General features: G+C 37.8%; 1 protein-coding gene across 1 annotated transcript in view; it reads right to left on the bottom strand.

Annotated features, from left to right (window-relative positions):
• Positions 1-18,502, bottom strand: part of otofa (otoferlin a) — a gene marked incomplete at both ends in the record, with an annotated part of 88,889 nt that overhangs the window by 43,673 nt on the left and 26,714 nt on the right. Inside the window, 2 exons of the mRNA XM_079255090.1 lie at positions 2,399-2,598; positions 6,173-6,272. Coding sequence (XP_079111216.1) covers positions 2,399-2,598; positions 6,173-6,272 — 300 coding nt within the window. The remainder of the gene's footprint in view (positions 1-2,398; positions 2,599-6,172; positions 6,273-18,502) is intronic.

Here is an 18,502-nt window from a genome sequence, read left to right as displayed (position 1 = left end):
CAGCATTGAGAAAAGGATGAGGAAGATAAAACACCCATCAACATCTGGACCAAAGACTGTAGGGTAATAAATCACCATCGCCATCTGACACCACTGCTGTCTTTGAGGACACTTGAATTATCCACGACGGAGCAACAATTAATTTCATATTTGACACAAAATTATGCTAAATATCACAAATAAACATTCACTTAAAACAGACTTTTTTTGAAGATTAGTATCACACAAAGCTGATTTGACATTGCAAATGCAGCACACCATGATTCTAGACAAATGATTGGAGCAGAGCCAAATAAATTATGAAATAATTCATTTTTTTTAAACTCACATTTTCTTTTGTACATTGCAACAGAGTGCACCTTTCCATTTCACAGCATCAGTCTTTTATTTCCATTAATTCTTTTGACTGTAGGTCAAAAGACTGCTTAACTACCAAATCCATAGCCGTCATGTGTGATCCTGCATGCACTGTTCACCAGATCAGCTTTACGGGCAGTAAAACCACACCTGAGGTGATTTATTAGTTAGTAATAACGAACCCCTGCAAAGCTGGCTTATTGTGGTATTGCCGATAGCACAAAATGCTTTATGGGTGCTGCCATAAATCATTCTGCAGGCAAAGACACCTTGTTGGGGACGGCAGAGCAGAGGTGGTGGAAGGGGTGGGTGCAATTTCACTTAGTTAAGAGTTTTAATAAGCCAGATATCTCTGTAGTAATGCTGTGAAGATTATTATATTTGAGCCCTAAATTCAATGTGAAATGTCTAATGTGAATAAAGACGTCTTTTAGAGCTATGACTGACCTTTGGGCTGCAGTTGACATAACAGGAATAGTCAGCAGTGGGTGGGTTTGTCTGTTTGTTCTTCCACTCATTTGTAATTAAACTCAGAACAGGCCTTAAATCTCTTCCTCTGATAAGACACAGAAATAAACCGCCACTGTTTTTATGTTTAAACTCTGATTAAGTAAAGTTTTAATGTTATCATGGATAAACTACATTATCAAGTGCATTTGAATTACTGAGGTACACTGTCGTGTCAACGTTAAACAATCCCAAAAGCAGTCTGTTGAAAATATACCTCGAGGCTAAAATATTTCCCTCCTCTTTCTGGTCTTATTCCTTTCCAGAGAAATGAGAGAGCCATTTCAAGTTATCATCTCCTGCACACTCACACCTCATTACTGGAATAAGGACAAAGCATCAGAATCCAATACACAACGAAATAGCTTCATTCTGAGAACACCTCAACCAGAGAAACACTTTTGCGGCCAATAACTCAGGATTAAAATGGTAATGATAAAAAGTGGGATGACTATTTAAATGAGAGATTAGTGCAGGGTTTGGTGGTGGGGCTTGACATTTTTTAATCAGCTTCTCATTCAGTAAAGTTTCTCAAGACAGAATCACTCCTGCACCATCTGCAAAGTGAATAACAGCTTCAATATGACCAAGCTTGTTCAAACAACAGAAAATTCAGACAGACAAAGATACAATACATGTTTTTTCATTAATAATGAGGCATGTGTGCTGCATATTTAAAGTTTGTCTTCATTTAGTAACTTTCTTCCTGTTTTCAAACCTTTTTACATAATTTATCTACAACAGTGCTCTTTTGTCTTTATCGTTGTGTAACAGCCATAGCACGCTCTCCTACTTCAAATCTTTTGTTTTTCCAAGGATACAAATGTCTTTTTAATTTCATGCTGTAAAACAGCATGTGGAAATATTTTCAGAGTTCACGTACATAAACAAAGATGTCTGCATGGCAGCGTGTAGATGCACACTTGCATCCCTTTTATTCACATGCTTATGCGACGTGCACCATAATGATGGGTTTATGGATCTGACTGTGCAGATAGTCTCAGTGAAAATCAATACCACCCACAGATGATTTCATGTACTATTCAGCAAAATACCTCAAGAATAAAACAACCATGCAGCAGCTCAAAAAGCAGCCAGCCGAGACAAAGATGCTTATAGTTTTTTTACTCTACATTTCACTGGTCTTGCAGTGTTTTGGATTTCTCAACTGTTTCCTTGAACCAATGTGAGCAGCACATATACTGAACTAAGTACAGTGAAAAACTAAATACAGAACCTTCCCAATGTCTGTTTCACATCCTGCGCAAAAAATCTTACAACTTGTAGCAGGAACTTTCCAAAATATTGACAATATAATAACCATTGCCATATATATATATATATATATATATATATATATATATATATATATAAAACAGCTAATAGCCTCCTAAAAGCTTAAGGGCCTAATTAAAACTACACATCTTGCTTTTGCTGTCAAGTCAAACTAAATATTTCAAAGGTAAACCAACAGCATCACACTTTACTGCAGCACTTTACTGTTTGATGTGTAGAAAAAAAATGTTTGACTCACTTTCTGAAGGTTGGAATAGACCCCTGTAAAGATCGTCCAGGGGAGGTCCCTGACCCGTGGCTCTGTCCAGACAGCAAGCTGTCTGTTTCAAAGGCAAACATCCCATCACGGTCGTCAGGAACATCCAGGAACTCCCCATCACTCCATGATCCTACTGTGCCATCCATCGGCTGATATCTGATCTCTATGTTGACACTGGTCTTAAAATAAAAGAAGAATTAATGAAAGGTATTTGAAGAAGTATCACTTAGTTTTAAAGCACATGGAAAAAAAATAAATACAGACACATTTTTGATAATTAAAGGTGTCAAACATTATGCTGGAATCTGAGTCTTCTTATGTTTTCGCTGAATAAACATATGATGCAACTATAAACTGTAGATACTGTATCATGATAGCTTCACTACCAGCCAAAGGTTTAGATAAAGCCCAAGAAGTTCAAGTTTGGAAAAAAGAAGAAGAAGAAAAAAATAAATAAAATATGTAAAAAGAGCTGTTATTAAAAGTTCCTTCTTTTTTTTTTTTTTTTTTTTTTTTTAACCAAAATTACTACTGTTTTTTTTTTTCAACCTCTAACAGTCTCTCCTTGTAACTTTGCTATGTTCAGTCTTTTTCCCACTAATGTTGGGAATGCTACCATATTAACAAATCACCCAACTTAAACGATACCGGCCATGTCTTCACACCCTGTACAGTCCTGCCCCATAAGCAATGTGTGAAAATATGCTTCACATGAGCATGTCAATGTTGGAGTTAAGGCCATTTTCAAGGGTTACTTTTAACATATCAAAGATTCTCACACATAGGAAGGTTTGTATTAAGTCATTTATAGCATACTATTATTATAATGTGACATCATTTAAAAAGGAATCTTTGTTACGTCCTGGTTGAGTTTAGCCTGAAACGCTGTCAGGGTTATATAATAAAACCTACATGGGCGGAGTAAGTGTGTCAGTGATAGTTTTCTTTTTGTCTCTGTCTGAGATGGATTGGCGACCTGTCCAGGGAGTACGATGTCTCTTGCCTGAAAGCAGCTGGGATAAGCTCCAGCTGTGAGCCTGCATTGGTTTACGGAAAAGAAATAGATGAATAAATGCACACAAGTTGAGGATGGTCACTAAACTTTAGTTTGGACTGTGCAAATTAGTCTCCTGAGACTGCTATAGATTTTGCTTGTTATTGCTGCTCAACTTGATAAAAGAAGCTGTCATTGATTTTTTTTTTGTACATATGTATATGGTGGAGTAAAGTTTCAACTCTGGATCTGAAAGCCTTTGCTATTCTGGAAGGTTTCTACCATCTTAGCCAGGGACTGAATTATAGTGCATCCATATCATGGCTTTTGTAGGAAAGTTTTGTAGAATAGGAAACATTTATTCCATATGTAGTGTACAATTGCTTCTGATCTTCATTCGTTTGATCGTTCTTCAGTTTCATAGAAGTATGCTTGCAGAACAGTTCTGTTACTCTTCATTAGGTTTTATTTTTATAAAACTTATTCTGTTAGACCCCAACCTTAACTACACAGCATTAATAACCTTTGAGAAGATTTTTACAGTAAGATAATAAGAAACTTGGTGCCCTTTAGTTTCTACATCTGCATTATAAAAGGGTTAATTTTGAGCCAACCATGACCTTTTTCTAGCCACAAAACAAGAAGTTAATGAAACTAACATCAGTTTTGTGAAAATTAAACTTAAATGACCACTAAACAGAAAAAAAATGACCTCACCCATGAATCATATTCTTGTCTCCAACTGGAAAACAGTGCTGCTAGACATGCTTTTTGTAAAACCTTCAGACTTTCTATATATCTGCATGAATATGACCCTAAATCATCAATGTAATAAAAGGATTAAGTTAGATAAAGGTGATTTCAGCGGATTAAACAACCACTGCACATGAGTTGCTGCCCTGCTTTTTTTTTCTTTATGACCCACAGAACAAATATTTATCATAATGGACTTTTAAATGAAATTGGAAAGTCATGAATACGTGAGACAGCAATGTTTTTTGTGCTCACTGGGTTGGAAAATGATACAGAATCAAGGAGGTGAAACAAATTGTTCAAATGGAGGAAATTTCAGACCATTGTCACTCAGAGAAAAATGCAGAAATTCTTCTGAACTGAGTTACAGCTGATTTTCTTTAAAGTTCAGCTGCACTTCTGGCTTTACACATACGTTTGCCACTTATGCACATATGCAGGGTTTTATTATTCCACATGATCAAAGGGAAATTGGCTTTCTAAAAACAATTTAAGTAATGTAATGTATTCAGAAAATTGCTCATTGTAATACAGCCACATGGATGTTCTAGCATGGCTGTGCTGCTTAGTTTTGCTTTGTTGTGACAGGTTTGCTTGTATTTGATGATTCAATTAACACATTTAAGGCCTGGAAACGAACTTAGCATGATAATAAATCATTTGTTTTCCCGGGGAAACTCAGAGTGACACTTTAATACGGGGCAAAAACTTGGGTGGCACAGTGGTTTGTCTGCAGTGTCTCCTTTAGAGCCATGCTTGGACAAATACTATCCTCCTGATGACGACCTGATGTTTATTGCAGAGTAACCAATTTATTCCTCTGACAAAGACAGATGAGGAGAAAATAAACGTGGGGCTTGCTCCGTCTCTCCTCCATCTGTCTCTGCTTAACGCTCCTCTCCTTACAATACATCCTAGCAAGGCATAGTAGTCCACCAGGAGTTACATTTGTTACTATGGCAACAGCACGGATGCAGAGTTGTATGTAGAGTGATGCTTTCAGGTAATGCGTGATTTAGTTTTATCTCTTTTGACTACATGGATATAAAATAATGAGACTCTTCTTAGTAAGAGTGTTTTTGGAATATATGTGTTATATGTGTTTTTGGAATATATGTGTACACAGTATATTGTGTACACATTGTGCAGATAGGTGCATGTGTTTCAACCACAGAGCACTTCTTTGCAGTGTGTCATCATTTCAGAAACAACACACTAGTGCTTCCAGCTCCACCAACACAACCCTGCACCCTGCGGTTGTTTTACATTTTACAGCTTTGAGCTCCATCAGCCATCCTCATTCTCATACATATTAACTCTAATTTTATATTTTCACCACAGGATCATCCTTGAAATCCTTCTTACTTCAGAGTTGCTCTCAGTAGAGCTCTTCTGAACATGACTTAAAATCAACAGAGAAAGTCTTGAGCTTTGGTAATGCTGAGGGCCTGAATTCGCTGATGTTTCTATCATAGTGCTGTATTTCCATCAGACTTTTGTTGATGGGAGGTCCTTTAATGCTGGGAACTTCAACGGCCAAATGATCACTGTTACACTTCTGGGACAGTTAAATGTGGAAAGCAAGATTTATTTCTCCATTATTTTTATATTTGTTTCCTCTTATGAGTGCATCTTACTGGAATTTCCCTTTATATTATCAGTCTTAGTTAATTCTGATGATGAAAGGATAATTAACCCAAAATTTATCCCATTTGGTTAATTTAAACATTCCTGACTTCTGTTATAAGTTATTGTAAGAGTTTTTCTTTATTATTCTTTTTTTTCCCCTAGAAATTAGTACACATGATAATAATAATAATAATAATAATAATAATAATAATAATAATAATGAACAACCAGAGTCATACAAGTTGAGAGATTGAGAGAGGTTTTAATGTTTATCTGACATATGTATTATATCATCTTAAGGTATGCAGGGTTTAAAAGAAAATGACCCACCTTTTAACACCTGCGATATTCTAAACACACCATGCAGGGCATCTTACCTTTATTGATGTGTTGTTATCATCAATGAGCGTATCGGTCAGCTCCAGGTGTCCCTCTTCAGCTACTTTCTGAAGAACCATACAGAAAGTCCCAACCAGTCTGCAGGAAAACATCCACAGAGAAGCACAGTGTCAAAAAGAAATCAATATGGAGGCATTTGTGATATTTTTTTCAGTAATTTTTCAAGTCATTGTCACGTTTTTGTCTTTGCCAATTACACTGATAAATACAGACAAACTGAATTGTCTGTTCACCAGAGACATCTGGGATTCATTTCTCAGTGTGGAGGTGATGGTGATAAAGTTATAAACAGATGGTTCTGTGCTGAATGTTTCACTAATTATGTGAATTCAACAGCATATGGAATTTACATAATATATAATATATAACACTTGAAATTAAAACATATGAATTTACAACATCTGAAAACTTCATAATGGAACTTTTTAATCATTCTTGTTTTGCTGAAGATATGAAAATTTGCAATGCTATAATTGTGTCTGTTGGTGGAAACTGAGTAACATTTGATGACACTGGTCTACATTATAACTCTATATTATATTTCATAAGATTTTCTTTTGCCATTTAGATATTTTGGAAAACTTTTTTAAATACATGCTGGCAAAGGTCAAATTTGATTAAATATCAATGCAAGGTGTAATCTCGTGTTGCATGAACACAGCTCTCCACCGAAACCAAAATTTAGAAAATTCTTTATTAAAACTCAAACTACTTGTGATTCTGTCAAAAACAAACAATAAACAAAGGAATCAGATTTTAGTTGTGTGTTGAAAGATTTCAACACATTCCAGAAATGATCAGCACCTTTTCTGATACTTTTATCAGCAGTTCCAAGGGCAAGTTACTAAATAGATGAAGCCTCATAAAGCCCTCTTTCACTTCTTGCAGAATGACTAAGTTATTCATTCTCTTTGACAAAGTCGGCTGTTACATGGAGTTTGCATATAAAACTTTTCCTTTCCTTTTTTCGACTGTGATTATGTGAACGTGCGTTATAATAAACTGGAATAGTATTTTAAAGAAAGTATTTGAAGATAAAATATGTTGAGGAAAGAAGCTCTGGCCTTTATCTGTATTTGAACCTACGCCACTCTTTCTGCAATATTTTAAATAAACTTCTAACAAAACCAATTTATCGTAAAAGCATAATGTCCAACACTAAATATGATAAATGTTTTTATTTTTGTTTTTGTTTTTTTAGTTTGTTTTTTTTTTTTCCTTATGTAAATTTAATGAAAGGGTTATATAACTCTTGTTAAATGGCACTCCTGAACGTTCACACTTCCGTGCCTGCTAACAAAGGCTAATTTAGCAACATCTTGTATCCTGTCTTTTTTCTGAGCTTCCTCCAGTTGTTATGTGATACTCCTAGCTGAACAAAAAAAAGATGTAGTATACAGTTTCTCAGGCCTGGGACACTATGGTGGCCCGAGAAATGTGGAGCGTATGTATACACAAGCCTAATTTTAAAAAAGGGGAATGTGCAACAAAAGGCTGGAAAATTAAGTCATTGTGTGTGAATGAAGTGTGCATCTGAAGTCACGAAGGCAATTTTTCTAAGTTCTATCATGCAAAAAAAAAAAAACTTACGTGACATACATGCTGGTTTTCTGGGGCAAAGCATGTCTAAAAATATGAAACAAAGTAAAAACAACAAATGAACGCAGCAACTTCCAAGCTAAAAAACAAAACCTGCATCTCCGATAGTATGGGGGTAAAAAGAAGTAAAACAAAAGGAGCCAAACAAACTGAAAACATATCATAAAAATATTTAACTCTTTAACTTTCACATTAACAAAAGGGCCAGAGACAGATGTTTTTCCCATTTATTTTGGACAAGATTAAACAGAACAAATAATCGAGATGTTAAAAAGAAGAAGTCAATAATAATGTAACAACAGTGAAATGGTTGAATTTTGAAACAATAGTGATGTAGTGTAACAAATGCTTAGTTTAGGTTTTACATACCCAAACCAATTGCTAGAAATGGCTCAGGCATGTTTATTTCTACTTTAAAAAAAAAAAAAAAAAAAAAAAAAAATCATCAGTCACTGCAAATTTACCTCTACCAAATGGTTGACCAGGACCTTAAAGGGTTAAAATAGCAAATGAATCTAAAAACTGGACCTAAATGAAGATAACCGAGGACAAAGACTGCAGTTGATGCAGATATTCTCACTGCTGCTCAAGGATCCTTCTTTGAGTATAACGGTGGGAAGAAACCCAGTACAGTCCCCATTAGAGCAGCCAATAAGAATTAGTGAATAATTTAAAGAGTTTCCTTCATAACCTTGTGCTGTATGCAGTCACATAAAGACAATCTAGTTTCACTAACACTGAGCCATAATCATATATCATTTCACCCATAATCTCGATGGACATCTCGACATACCTCTGACACGACACATCACACACGGCACATAATGCATGAACAGAAAGTAAAGCTGTATTTATATTATTAGCCGTATTTCATATTTAGCTTTCACACCATCATACAGGATGCCACGCATTTACCACCCATTTACGGGATGTAGAGCGAGAAATATCTCTCTGAACACAAATTTGCAAGGAGAGAAAATATAAAACACGTGCAAGCAACTAATAATCCAACGCGCACACACACACACTGAAAAAAATCTTCAGGGACCGCTGCTAACAATGTGAGCTTCCCAGCAGGACTACAGGAGCTGACAGTCGGATGTGAATGAATGAGTGCAGTGCACACAAACACAATACAAACACAGAGCACAAAAGCACACCTGCACCTTAATATGAGAAACACCGAATACTTTCTCATTAAATTCATGAGCAAAGATTAACAACAAAGCCAGGTATCTTCTCATCAGAGGGCTAATAAAAGCAGAGAGCCTGTTTTCTTCTCACTCTGTGGAAGTAATCCCACTATATCTCTTCCTCTTGTCCTCACCTACACTGTGCTTTCCTCTGGAGCCGTGCTGATGTATTCCACCTCCAGTAAGCAAGCTTCATGTGTCAGCATCACTTCAAAACCTGATAATGAGGTACATTGAAACTTCCCGAGTTTGAGTTCATTTTGAATCGCTAGTTTTATAGTTTTTCCCACCAGATGCCAGACATCCATGGAGATTGTGTTTATGGCAAGATAAGGCCAATCTGGGCCCACGAAGCCTTAAAAATCTATCTATCTATCTATCTATCTATCTATCTATCTATCTATCTATCTATCTATCTATCTATCTATCTATCTATCTGTCTATCTGTCTATCTATCTTACAGTACTTTTTACTTTTTTATGTTTTTTGTCCACATTCTTCACTTCCAGGCACTAAATCTGAAGATAAGCCTGGGCAGAATCAGCCAGTGGCAGTTGTACATGCTCCAGTCTGGTCATGGAGGTCTGTATGCAGCAGGGACCTGAAACTGCTCTGTAGTGAGCACTTTTGGATGGGGAAGGGGCCTATGGTGGTACACAGGGATTCTTGAAAAGAGTGAAGAATATATGCCTTGATGTCAGATTCGGAAACACTCAACACCAGAAAAAGTCCCTTGAATCTTCACTAGTTGCTTTTTTTTTTTTAAATAAAGTCTATGGAGGTGTCTGAAAAATAAAGTGCCAAATTGGCAACACTGATTTAGCTGAGCTCTGACATGTGTGTCAATGTAATCTGTGAATTGTTTATTTTCTAATCACTGATTTGCTGAAAAAACCTTAAGAGGAAGTCTTTTCCATGTAAAAGAAAATGTCCTCACCTTTTACAATTTGGCCCACTGCATGGTGGTGTAGTGGGTTACTACTTTTGTCTCATAGTTAGAGAGCTGCTGATTAGATCTTCAGCTCAGTGGTGCATGTCCACATGTTCTAGTAATGTATGCATTCTCTTTGTTTTTTTTTTTGGAGGTTGTGAAATTTACTTCTCTTTTTCTGATGGAAAGCGGAGTGCTTTCGGACATGCTCTACAACCTTTCACTGGAACACGCGACTAGGGACAGCGGAGGTATTTTGTTAATATAAATCTCTTTTCTACATCATGAAAAAGATTTCTTTTCACCTTTAACTTTGCAATAACAGGCTGTTTTTTCAACAACTTTTTAACACCTTTTCAACAGACTTGTGCTAGGTGGGTTTAAGGTAAGGGATGATTGGTGGCAGATGCTTTCTCTGTAAAGGTGTGTTTCTTTCAGTCTCACTGACATAACTCTGCACTCCATGCTACACACCTGACTGTGATGTGACTAAAGAATAAACCTAGAGAAGATTTTAATGTCTTTGTGCAGTAAAAACCTTTTTCCGTGACGACATACATTTCTGAAAAATACCCAGATAAATGTGACCCACTGCAGTATAATCAACTATTTCCACTACAGAGGTGGGTTATCAATATACCCATTGCCGCTAACAAAAACAAATGCCCTGTCATTTCCTTTCAGCTATTGTAACCTGTGTACAAGTGCTGAATAATTGAACTGAGCGGACCCTATCATGTTCTGGCCCACTTTAGCATTTCAAAAGGTTGCATTCATTATTGACAAACAATTTACTTTCATCTCCTTCATAATTCACAGCTCCCCTCCCTTTCAGCTTGTGATCCACAAGTTTCTTACATAAATCAGGCTGTAACTATGACAGAACATCTTGCCAAGGTTAACTTAAGAAGAGGTGAGCACAACTTTGAAATGTAAAATATCTCAAGAGTTCAAACAGAGTTGAAATGTTCTACAGCTTCTTGTGACAGTGTGAGATAATAGTGATGACCAGTGGTGTGTGTCTGTGTGAATGATGTTGCCAAGCAATGCCCCAGTTGGTGATAAAAGCCAATCACATGTCTTTCTTTGTGTTCAATGACGCAGTGGATATCTTTTGAATGCAGCAGTATTTTTTCCTTTCATACACACTCAGAGGAGCACAGGAACATTTCAGAACTACGCAAAAATTATAGAGCAGGGTTTTGTCTGTCAGTATTCACCGACATGTCTTACCAGTCTGAGTGTGATGTAGTTTATTCACTCTTAATGCTGTTATGACCACAGGCAAAGTGCTTTTTCCTGCCGCAGCGCAGCCATGTACCATCGCAGGACAAAACCCTCACCAAGACTTGCATACAAGCACTGTGATCTGCATTTCAAAAGCAAACTTCCCTTTAGGAAAGAGAGGAAAAGGAAGAAAAAAAGAAGAGGGTTGCTCCTTGAATTGCGTATAACAGATGGATGTCCATTAGTGCACCACAACATTACCACAGATTATGTGGTTTTTAAAGACTGGAAGGTGGTTTTTGCTGTAGTTGCTGATCGCAGCACAATGAGATATGCATTCTGAGCAATAGCTCAGATAAAGGTCCTTTCAAATAAAAGACAAGTCAACTGTCTAAATTTTCAATAAAGCAATTTTCTGTCTAAACCTGAGTTGATATGTTTTACCATTTTACCTTATCAGCCAACTCTGGAGTTAATTTGAAAATGTAGAGGTTTGTAAATGACCTAATTAGACTAAATGTTGCACTTGTCGCCATTTCACCTCACACAGATTGAAGGTTGTTACAATGCACGACAATCTGGATATTCACCAATTAACAAACACTCATTAAGTATTTATAGTTTTTATTACACTGCATATTTGCAGTCTGTAAATGCAGCACTTTACACCTGCACTAACACACCAGCTAGCGATAGGTGCAATGCAGGGTTTGGTGTATTGCCCAGACATTTTACCAATATGAAAGGGATTGCATCGCCATTCTTTCAGCTGGAAAGCAACCACTATCTAAACAACAGCAGCCTGAATTATAGATTAAAGTTCTTCATTACAGATCCCTTCAATCTCAAGCAAGCTGTACAGGTAACTACAGCACCAAGAATCTGCAGCCTGGATAACAGATTCTAGACTGGACTGATGTACTGCAGAGATTGTAGTCAAATTTATAAGATAGAAAGAACTTTGTCCCAATCCATCACCACAATCTTTTACAAGTTTAACTTTCATTATGATGAAAATTACAGTGAATTATTCTCTGAGTACCAAAGATGTAGACACAAAAACGTCTGTTTAAGTTGAATTGCTTGAATTTTCGTTTATGTTTGTTTTGGATTCTTTTAGTGGGCTCTCTGGGTCACAATTATACCATGGAGGAACTTTGCTTGTAGCATTAAGAAAAATCTCATTGCTTTGCCCCAAATTGTACTCTAAGTCCTGTGGGTGAAATATAGTTTGTAAAAACTAGAAAAAATAAATAAACAGAGCCTTAGGAAGGGAATAAGAGAATGTCTCAGAGTTTCTCTTATCTCCCTGTAGAAGAAATTGGATGTCATAAAATTTAATTGTGGGCTGCACAGTGGCACAGTGGTTAGCACTGTGGCCTCACAGCAAGAAGGTTGCTGGTTCGATCCTTGGCTGGTTTGGTCAGTGGCCTTTCTGTGTGGAGTTTGCATGTTCTCCCCATGTATGCGTGGGTTCTCTCCGGGTACTCCGGCTTCCTCCCACCATCCAAACACATGCATGATAGGTTAATTGGTCACTTTAAATTGCCCCTAGGAGTGAGCGTGAGTGTGGTTGTTCGTCTCTCTGTGTGGCCCTGCGATGGACTGGCGAGCTGTCCAGGGTGTACCCTGCCTGTCGCCCAAAGCCGGCTGGGATAGGCTCCAGTTTCCCCGCGACCCTGAATTGGAATAAGCGGTTCGGAAAATGAATGAATGAATGAAAATTTAATTGCAATTTTAAAGATATAATGGAATAAAATAACAAAACTATATAACATACGGAAATTATTCACAAAAGAATAAAGAAAAGGTAGAGAATAGCAGAAGATAAGTAAAGTGCAACATTTTGCTCCTTGTGAAATGTGTGTTTGAATCTGAGCTTCTGCAGAAAGGAATTCACTCTGAGCAGAATCTGGTTTAAGTCCCATGAATGAAACACCTCACCTGGATGAGACCAATCAGCTTGCTGACTGATCTTATTTAAATAACCTTCATTCATCTCTGAGGGCTTTAAAGCAAAGGACATAAAGCTCCAAAAGACAACCTTTCTCTTGAGTTCGAGCCATCTTTTAGATGATCAGTAGGGAAAGCTAATAATTATGCTTAACTAAATAATTGGTGTCATTTTAGCCATTTTTCTTTGATCATTATTTAATGTTCAGTTATCATAGCTTTGTGAAATTTTATTTTTATATGTTAAACTTCTGTGTTGCAGTATAATTGAGAATATCTTGACCACTTACTGGTGACATCTAGGTTGCTAAATCAATTGGCTGTTGGACTGAAAAACCAATAGAAAAGAAGAACTTAAGCCACTGGATCTTGGAGCAACGTAGTCTTTTGACCTGAACTGCATTTCAGTTTGTTTTGAAGAAACAAACTTTGTGTAATTTTTAGTTTTTTACCACTAAGACGACAGAAAGCAGCACTGGTTTCTGGACTTTTGCTTCTTGAAGTGTGTGTGTTGAGTGCAAAAGAACTCTGAGGTTTAATTCTAATGGGTCAGCCCTGCTGCACCCACAGATATCATGTTGTTTTAGGGACCATGATACAACTGATGAACAGCTACCCTGCATATAACTGCTAAGTTAGTTTAGCTCAGTGAATATTGTTCAGGTGACCCAGGCATTGTCATGCTGCAGTAGCTCTGTGTGCTTTTCGAGCAGTAAAAACTTCCATATAGATGAGCACGATTCCAGCACACGACAACACTGTTCCACATTTAAGTTGTCAGACATCAGAGTGGTGCAGTAATGTAGTGCCCTCTTCTCCTGCAGCAACACTGAGATTAGAAGAAACACATTTACAAAGCACTCTTCTTGACTTATTGACAATTTTCACGAGTGAGTCCATAATCTGACAGTTCAGTACTTGAGTCTTTGACAAGCACAGTGCATCTTAATCACACACGGAGCCACATCCTTTACAAGCATCATAAGTACGCTTTTTAAACCAGTTACTTCGTGCAATAAATTTAGTGCATACTGGTAGTTCAATGCCATCTGTCTCCTTGAAGGTGAATCAAAACTTTAGATAATGACCTGTACATTTCCAGTTCTCCTCTCATTTGCACTTCCCCTTATCAGCCGCAGAACAAGGAGCAGGTGCTGGCTGGCAACTTGCATTTTCATTGGTGGTTTCTGAGATGGAGGAGATTTTTTGACCTAGATATGCAACATTTGGAACAAATTCTTCCACTCATCTGCTGTCTTATGATGAATTTCTTCATTGTAAGTTAACATTCCAGGATGATAAGAAATAATAAAATTTTACTCTACTCAGGGGCGCAATTTCCTAGATAACTCTACAGTGAATATTGGGTTTTTACTGTTATATAGTTAGATTTTTCCCCTCTGTTTCGTTCTGTTTTCTTTCTTATGTCCTTCTTTTTGTTGTTGGTGTGTTTGGTTGTGTTATTCCATTTTGTGTAGTGTAATTGCATTTGACACCTCACAGCAGATGTGATGTGTATGCATGGGTTATATATATCCCATAGGGATCCCTGACCTCTGGTTGACAACACTGACTAACCAATCTATGATCTCCAAACAGCTTCAACACACACCAACACAGTGCAATGGGGTGCAGCATATGAAAGGCTATCTCTCAGGCAAAATGGAAGACAAACATTTAAACGCAGTGCATATGTCCTTACAGTACAGAGGCCTTCATGCATCACTGCCTCCTCCTTGTGTTGTGGTAATGTGATCATACATACGGTCGCAGGGTGTGACACACGGGCCTTACAATGTGTTGGTACTTAGAGAAGAAGTAGATCAGTTATCATGGTAATAAAATTGCCTGTGGATATATGAAGCAGGTGTGAGAACAAGCAGCTATGACTCACATTGAATTATTAACCCATTTGAATGTGTGTCATGTGCTGCTTATGTGTGTGTCTTTGCACGCTTGAGTAAGTCTGTGTGAGTACACACGTTTGCTGCAGAGTAAGTTTCACTTCTGTACATCTGCAACTAAGCTTTTTGGTGTTTGAATTGAATGTTGATTATTTTCTTCTTTTTTCTTTTTTTTGCATTTTGCATGAAGTAAAAAACAATTGTTTTATTAAGACTCCATTTGATATATTTTTAACTCATTATTTTGACACAACAGAGAGAAAATCTGATTAAAGTTAGTGTGGTGTTACTGATGCCTTCATTTATGGTCGAAGGAACATCCAGGACAAACAGGGGAGATGTTGTCTTCCTGTGTCACAGTCAGGAAAAAAAACAAAAACATGCATGTAAAAGGCCCTCAACATTTGTTTTTCTTTTTTAGTGTCATCGTTTTTTTGCATCATGTTTTGGTAATTTTATTTGTATCTAACTTAACTTGCTTTAAGTTTCAGTTTTGTCACGTGACTTGTTTTATGGGACGATTCGCCTTCATGGTCGAGTTATGGGTAACTTTTTAAAGGAATTTTGTATTTCTCTGCAGTCATACATCATGCTGTGTATCTAATATCGTTTTATATCTTTGGTCCAGATTTAGTCATTTTATTTGCAATTTGTCTCTTTTTTTGTTCTTTGTGTTTCTAAATTCAGGTTGCTTTCTGCTTGTTTTTTTGTATTAGAAAATCCTTTTTTAATGTTTCTTTAAAGGCTATGTGCATTTAATTTAGATTGTTTTCTGGTACATTTTCATCTCTGTATTTATTTAAAGAGTTCAATGTTGATTTTTAGCTATAAGTCAGGTACCAACTCTACCTTAAACATTCTCCCTCCTTTCATACACCTGTCAATACCTTTACCTGTATGTTTCCAGCCTCTTTGTTTGTATGACATCTGTCAACCTGAGTGTCGCTCCAAACCAAACAATCCCTCCACAACAGCCACTCTTTTTATTCATATTAACAGTTCTTTGTAAGTCACTGCAGATGTTTTTCATCTCATTGAGATATCTTGTGCCTGATGTGGTCATTTATAGAATCATGTTGTTGTTGTTTCCTTTCGGCTTGTCCCTCTCAAGGAGTCACCACTGCGAATCATCGCACAGGAGAATGTGCCAGATGCCCTTCCTGATGCAACACTCTCCAGGCTTGGGACCGGCCCACATAGAACAATCGTGTTCTCCTTGGGGCTGCAGCAGCGTAAAGGAGCAGGACTCGAATAGTAGACCAAAAGCTCTACCACCTGAGCCACTGCCATCCCATCCTTTATAGAGGACATGTAGATTGGTTGGACAAACTCCCATGCCCCCTCCAGGAGCCCAAAGAGGATATAGAGCTGGTCCACTGTTCCACGACCAGGACGAAAACCACACTGCTCCTCCTCAATCCAAGATTCGACTAGCATAAACAACAGTCAGGACCCGTCCCCCCACCCGAAGGTGGAGGGAAGCTACCCTTTCGTCCACCAGGGTAACCTCGACGTCCAGGCACCAATCGTAGCAAATGAGAATGCACACACCTGCTCGGCGCCTCTCACCATGAGCAACTAGAGTGGAAGAAGGTCCAGCCCCTCTCGAGGGTACTGCTTCTAGAGCCCAAGCCATGCGTCGAGGTGAGTCCAACTATATCTAGCCGGAACCGCTCAACCTCGCGCACAAGCTCAAGCTCTTTCCCCACCAGAGAGGTGACATTCCACGTCCCTAGAGCCAGTTTCTGCAGCCAAGGATCGGACCGCCATGGTCCCCACCTCGTGCTGCCGCCCAGCTCACATTACACCCGACCCCTAACGCTCCTACCGCAGATAAGAACATTTCCACCCATGGTCGTCATCATCATATGGGTCTTTGAGCTGCACTTAGACTTGTCCCTCCCCTAGACACCTGTTTGCCATGGGTGACCCTACCAGGTGCACAAAGCCCACACAACACCATAGGTGCTAGGATCTTTAGGACACACAGACCCCTCCACCATGAGAAGGTGGTGGCTCAGGGAGGATAAAACAATCACTTCCATTCAAATAATCATGCTGGCTATGAAGTCTTTTGTATTTTTACCCTGTTTTTTTTTTTTTTCTTTTTTTACTTCTTCACAGAAAGGCACCACTGAAATCTTGATGACAGCTGAGAGCCACAATGATGCAGAGTTGTTATAACATCTGTCTGCACACCTGTCACAGACATTTTAGCTCTGTGTCTCTGTGAGTGGATGAGAAATGAGTCACCAGATACAGTACACACATTCACAAACAGCTACAATCACACTTGGCAGATGTGAAAAGGTCACACAGATAGAGTATCGAGACAGTGAAGCACGCACATGTATTATTCCCGGGCATACGCAGAAAGACAAGCATACAAGTTGTGATTCTTGTTTGAGTGATGAAATCTTGTAGATCAATCAACACCATGTCAAAAAAAAAGAACAAAAAAGTTGGAACAATCTGCTTTTGGACAGAGGAGGTGCACAAGATGTCCATGGCCTTTAGCCTTTGAATATATGTCAACCTGAAATAAAAGTTTTAGAGAGCATCAGCAGTCCATCTGCATAGCATCAGGATGTTCGAAGATACAGCACTGTGTAAAGGTCACCTGTACTCAGCCCTCAGAAGGCAACACACAACCACTGCAGCTACAGAAGTGAAGGAAAACTTAAGAGAGTAAGAACCGAAACACATATCACATTATATCTTCTGCTTTTAATCTTATTTTTGAGAAAGATACATTGATAAAATTCTGCAGTGAAGGCTTCACAATATTTAAAATTATCAGTAGCAGAGTATAGATTGCTTTGCTTTGTGGTTAATGTGCGTTTTTTCTATTCGACTAATGCTTTTCAAGGTCCAGCTCTGTCACGGCAACTTTTGCTGGCATACATAATATATAATAAATGTGGGTCAAAGTGTGCAAAAGGCTGACAGAAATTAATTTGACTTCAACTAAGTAATATAAAGTTAATAATATTTCTCTGAGATCAGTAGTTACCAACACAACTTGGGACCAGTCCTGCATGCTCTTGTAATTTTAAAAATTTTCCACAGAATTCTGGAGGAAATGTCAGAAAATAAAAAACTACTTACAGCACATTTTATAATTTTACAGAAGGTAAACAGCATCAGAGAAAGATGTTGTCATGTGCATGTTTAACTCTGCCTTGATTTCCTGAATGAAACAATATGATTGTATTATACTTTGGAAACAGTTTGGAATGGATATAATAGTCATTCTGACTGAAACCAAAAACCATCACTGGGGTGATTTTAGTCAGGCATCATAACTGAAAAGAAAAAGAAGTGAGATCTCAGTTGTAAGGTCCACTATACGATGTCTGTTTTTCATCATTTGATTGTCTGGACAGCTGAGGTGACAAATGTAGCAATTACTGAACTGCTATTTCATTCCCTTTACCACACTGATTCATTGCCAACTCTGTGTTCTGCAATGTGTTACACAGACATTTTAATCCATTTAAG

The sequence above is a fragment of the Telmatherina bonti genome, assembly GCF_933228915.1.
Source record: "Telmatherina bonti genome assembly, chromosome: 16".
NCBI lineage: Eukaryota > Metazoa > Chordata > Actinopteri > Atheriniformes > Telmatherinidae > Telmatherina > Telmatherina bonti.
Note: the sequence above shows the minus strand (reverse complement) of the source record. Positions and strands in the feature narration are given on the sequence as shown.